Source organism: Engraulis encrasicolus, unplaced genomic scaffold (assembly GCF_034702125.1).
Source record: "Engraulis encrasicolus isolate BLACKSEA-1 unplaced genomic scaffold, IST_EnEncr_1.0 scaffold_1132_np1212, whole genome shotgun sequence".
In the NCBI taxonomy this organism is placed as follows: domain Eukaryota; kingdom Metazoa; phylum Chordata; class Actinopteri; order Clupeiformes; family Engraulidae; genus Engraulis; species Engraulis encrasicolus.
The window spans coordinates 1-5,703 of record NW_026944606.1 but is presented as its reverse complement, the minus strand read 5'-3'; the positions used below and the strand labels follow the sequence as shown (position 1 = coordinate 5,703).

Genomic DNA, 5,703 nt, shown 5'->3' with positions numbered 1-5,703 from the left:
CTTCAACGGATTCAAACTAAACTTGGTTCATGTGATCACACTCCCCTCCGAGGAATGCACACCAACATTGCCAACATTTTGGGCCAAAGGGGGCGCTGCAGCTCCTTTTGTTGCCGTGGCGACTTTGGCAACTTTACTGCTTGGCCCCGCATTGCTGCTTGCAGCTATATTTATTATTATGTCACCTCTTTCCTCTCCTTAGCAAGTCTATGGCAGCCCATAGAACCGTACGTAGGAAAATGCTGTAAATCGGCACACACATTCGGGCCCGGCTCAGCATTACCCACAGCAATTTATAGGTCCCCAGCCCCAACGCTCTAGCGCCACCAACAGGTCAAAGTTGCAGGTACATTTCTGCTTGTAACTTTTGAACCGCTGGGCCAATTTTCATAAACTTGGTATCCCTGGAATCCTTGGGCCAAGACGAATCCAACACACCCTATGACGTCATTTTCCGCCTGGATAGTTTTCCCGCCATTTTGAATTTTGTAAAATTCAATAAAAATGCTATTTTTTCCGCAATTTTTGACCAATTCGCCCGAAACTTGGTATATAGTATTTCTGGACGGAGCTACACATGGGGTCTCAAGGAATATTAGATATCTTTTATCGTTTTGCCGTGACAGCCAATCAAAATTGTCGTAAAAGTGGTGAAACAGGAAGTGAGGTCATATCTCAGCAACCAATTGACTGTTTCGGCTAGGATTTTGAACACACATAGATGTCCATCCCATGACCTAATGAAAACAAATTCAGACCCCCAGCTCAAACTCTGTAGCGCCACCAGCAGGTCAAAATTTTAGCTACCTTTTTGCCTGTAGCTTTTAAACCATATGCACGATGTAAAATATATTATTATCACTAGAATCCTTGGGCCAAGCCGAATCCAACGCACTATATGACGTTATGTCAACGCAGAAGGGAAATTCCGCCATTTTGAATTTTGTAAAATTCACTGTAAGTCTATGGTAGCCCATAGAACCATACATAGAAAAATGCTGTAAATTGGCACACATATTTGAGGCAGCATCAACATTACCCACAGCGAGTTATAGGTCCCCAGCCCCAATACTCTAGCGCCACCAGCAGGTGAAAGTCGCAGGTACATTTCTGCTTGTACTTTTTGAACCGCTGGGCCAATTTTCATAAACCTGGTATCCCTGGAATCCTTGGGCCACGACGAATCCAACGCACCATATGACGTCATTTTCTGCCTGGATAGTTTTCCCCGCCATTTTGTATTTTGTAAAATTCAATAAAAATGCTATTTTTCCCGCAATTTTTGAACATTTCGCGCCCGAAATTCGGTATATTGTATCTCTGTACTGAGGTTTGTATGGGGTCTCAAGAAATATTAGATATCTTAAATCGTTTAGCCTTGACAGCCAATCAAAATTGTCGTAAAAGTGGCAAAACAGGAAGTGAGGTCTTATCTCAGCAACCGTTTGTCGAATTAGGCTAGGATTTTGTACACACATAGTAGTCCATCCCATGACCTACCACAAAGAAAATTATACCCCCAGCTCAAACTCTGTAGCGCCACCAACAGGTCAAATTTTTAGCTACATTTTTGCCTGTAGCTTTTACACCGTATGCCTAATTTTGAAAATAATACTATCAATAGAATCCTTGGGCCAAGCCGAATCCAACGCACTATATGACGTCATTTCAACCGGAAGAAAAAAGTCTGCCATTTTGAATTTTGTGAAATTCAATAAAAATACTACTTGTCCCACAATTTTGGTCAGAATGCCCTACAAAAGGGTACACTTCATCTTGGCACTGATTTTCTTTGGGGTATTCAAATATTTTTTGATACCTCTTATCGTTTGAGGGTGACAGCCAATCAAAATTGTGGTAAAAGTGGTGAAACAGGAAGTGAGGTCATACCTCAGCAATCGTTTGTCAAATTCTGTTAGGATTTTTTGCACACATACTAGTCCATCCCATGACCTCCCACAAAAAAAATCCAGACCCCAAGCTCAAACTCTCTAGCGCCACCAACAGGTAACAGGAAATGAGCTCATATCTCGGCAGCTCTTCAACGGATTCAAACTAAACTTGGTTCATGTGATCATACTCCCCTCCGAGGAATGCACACCAACATTGCCAACATTTTGGGCCAAAGGGGGCGCTGCAGCTCCTTTTGTTGCCGTGGCGACTTGGGCAAGTTTACTGCTTGGCCCCGCATTGCTGCTTGCAGCTATATTTTCACCAAAAACAACAGTTTCAGGGGGCGCTGTGGCGCAGCGCGCTAAGCCCCCCACACTTGGGCTTGCATGCCCATGGGGACCCCGGTTCGAGTCCGAACGGGGTCATTTCCCAACCCTAGCACATCTCTCTCCACACTCATTTCCTGTCGCACCTTCACTGTCCTATCCAAAATAATAAAGGCCCAAAAAGCCCATAAAAATATCTTTAAAAAAAAATAAATAAACAACAGTTTCATCAGGTGGCGTTCAGTTATGCAAAACACCGTCATCCATCCATCACAACTCATTGCAACGCACATGTACACACAGAATACTTGTTTTTCACAGAGTCTATGAAGTGCATCAGCTTTGGGTCATATAACAACAAAAACCAACTGGCTTCAAGTTCAGGCGGTTGCATTGGCTCTGTAGTATGGCCCAAACATGGCGTGCCACATCTGTCTGAGGAGCCCAAGCAGTTTGAAGACCCAGGGGAACGAGGACGGAAGAGCTGAGGAGACAGACAAGAGGAAAAACACAAAAACACAACGCAGATGGTTACAATACACACACATACAGCACACACCTGTGTGGATGGTACTTGACAACAACTCATTACATAACAATGCAAAACTCCAAAACACATCTAAGACTTTTGTTACTCATTTTGAAAGCCTTTGTGAAGTGCGGTCATAAGTTGTTGCATACAAGGTCATTTTATCAGCTGTTCACTAATGATGCAGCCACACTAAGGGTGCAAGACTCCATGACTTTACAAAAAGGATGAAAAGAAGTACATTCTTTAAATCAGAGGACAGTTTCGCACGTCTTCTGGGTCCAACCAGAAGCTAAGCTTTGCCACATACAAGACTGTTAAACATTCGCATCATCATGCATTTATGAAACATTGTGTGCATGTTCAATTTAGTGTGCTTATTGAGAATGGACATTTCATGATCTCAAATCCATATGCCTGTAATTTTGTAATACAATTTGTCCCTCAACATCCTTGCTTCTGAGTGTCACAGTCCCTCTGTTATGGTCTTTTTTTGTGCATTCATTTGGGCATTCAATATGCTTCGTTTTAAAAATGGTCTTCCTTTTTAGATTTCATTTTAGAATTATCCATTAGAACATGCTTTGGCCCCGTCTTAACTTTTTTTCTTTTCTTCCATGGGCCAATTTTTAAATGAGCACATACACGATGAGAGTGCTGATTTTGTTGTAATGAAGACATGATCAGTCTATAATTTCAATGGTAGGTACTATATTCTACAGATTAAGAAAAAACAAATCAAGCTTTAAAGAATAAATTTGAATTGACTTGCATCTCATTGAAGGAAATTAGTATTTCACCCCTCTAGTCATAGACAAAGTACTTGGTAGCGAAGCCCTTGTTTTCTTGCACAGATGTCAGACGTCTCTTTTAGTTGATCACAATGTTTGTGTATTTATCAGAAGGGCTTTTTGTCCATTTTCTTTGCAGATCGTCCCTAAAGCATTACAATTGTGTGGCTGTAGCTTGGCAAATGGGAGCTTCAGTTTTTCATGCATGATGGGGAGGAAGGTGTTCTTGGGATCATAGGAAGCATTTTTTCCTCAAAGGGAATTGAGGCCAAACCGATTGATTTTGGCGTCATCTGAATACAGCACCTCCCAATCATTTCCTAAACCAGTCTGATGTTCATTGGCAAACCTCAGGTGGACCAGTACAAGCAAGGGTGCTTGTACTGGTCACAGATGATTAAAATCCTTCTGAAGCAGGGGTACCATACTTGCACTGCAGGATTTTAATCCTCTGTGCCATTAAACGTTATCTTATCAAAGGTATGCCTCTTTTCGACTGCCGGTTTTCTGGTAGGCCTACAGCTCGACACAGCGCGACTCGGCCGCCACTATTTGCTTTTCGACTGGGCATGACACAGCTCAATCGAAGGGCAAAAAGTGGCGGCCGAGCCGTGCTGTGTCAAGCAGTAGGCCTACCAGAAAATCGGCAGTGGAAAAGAGGCATTAGTGGTTGAGGTTCCAGCTGCCGTGAGATCATTGCCTAGCTCCTCCTGTACAGTTCTAGGGTGTTTTCTCTCTGTTGGCATGATTATTGAATCTTGTATGGAACCCTGATTGATAGTCCTCATTTTGTATTCAATTTTGGAATAAATGCACCTACAGTTTGCTTTCAGCTTTGTTCAGGTCTAAAATCTTGTCACTGATATCCAAATGGGGAAATATGTAATGTAACTACTAAACATGCGACATACACTATATACACCAACGTCAAAGGAAGACAACTAAAACAAGACAAATCTCACAATCGTACCAAACACACACACACAAGGCAGCAAGACCTGCTCACCAGGGTCCATTCTGACCAGCAGCAGATAAAGCAGCAGCACGGCCAACAGAAGACGTCGGGCAGGGATGAACCTCCATCTGGTCATGACTGAAGAGATCCCACTTTGTAACAGTCTCAACATCGCCAGCAGCTTCCGGACCACAGGACCTGACACACACACACACACACACACACACACACACACACACACACACACACACACACACACACACACACAATATTACATGACAGCCCAACTTACCGGTAATTCCTTAATTGTGCATGTCTATTGTGTAAAAAATGGTCAAAATGGACAAGTTGTGCAAACATCCTGGGAATTGCAGCACAAATCAAATTTACACATATTAGAAAAGCGTTATACTTGACTGTAATGGGACCTTAATACACAGACACAGACACAGACACACACACACCTAGAGTAGGCTTTGTGGTCATCTGTGAACCTTCCTCAGTGCCTGGATTGGAAGAGGGCGTTCTCCCCTCAGTCTGTTTCTGTCTCTCTAATAAGTCGAGCGCCACCTGCCGTTGCTCTGTCGTAAACGCGACATTGCCCACTTCCTCCGACACCAGCCGCTGGGCTTCCTCTGCCAGGCCCAGGGGGATGAGCACATGCAGAAGGTACAGCTCTGCAACGGTGGCATAGCCAGATACGCTGCTGTTCTCAGGACAGTGGAGCCACATGTGGCCTGCATCCTGCATTGTGGTGTGTTCGCCCACTTTAGAGTAGAGAAGGATGCTGTAACACGAGACAGATAACTTGGTTTAAAGGCAACAGGTGCAAGTGTTAAAGGGGTATGCCACTATTAATGCTACACGGATCCATTGACTTTCACTAGCTTAGCGACATACTCCCTCTTTTAACTTGTCTTAAAGCAAGACATCGCTTAACATGAAAAATAAGACACTTTACCACCTTTATAAACTATAAGCCAACGATTTTAACTGCATTAACTTAATCCCCAATATAGTGGCACTGGCATACCCCTTTAATGAAAGCGTTGTAAGTTACCATCAACATTTTTAATATGCAATTATACTAGTATTCATTCTGAAAAGAGTAAATTACCACATTTGCATGATTTTAGCTGGCATTTTATCAGCGCAGTCATAATGTTGCAGGACCCAGCCAAGAACTCCACGCCATTGGTTCAGTTTCCG

General features: G+C 43.1%; 1 protein-coding gene across 1 annotated transcript; it reads right to left on the bottom strand.

Moving 5' to 3' along the window:
- Positions 1 to 2,472: 2,472 nt before the first annotated feature.
- On the bottom strand, positions 2,473 to 5,700 carry LOC134442078 (peroxisome assembly protein 26-like; the record flags this gene model as incomplete). The annotated part of the gene is made up of 4 exons (XM_063192404.1): positions 2,473 to 2,703; positions 4,546 to 4,692; positions 4,959 to 5,281; positions 5,612 to 5,700. Coding segments are annotated over 4 exons (663 nt in total), but the record flags the coding sequence as incomplete, so codon positions are not given.
- Between the last annotated feature and the right edge of the window lie 3 nt (positions 5,701 to 5,703).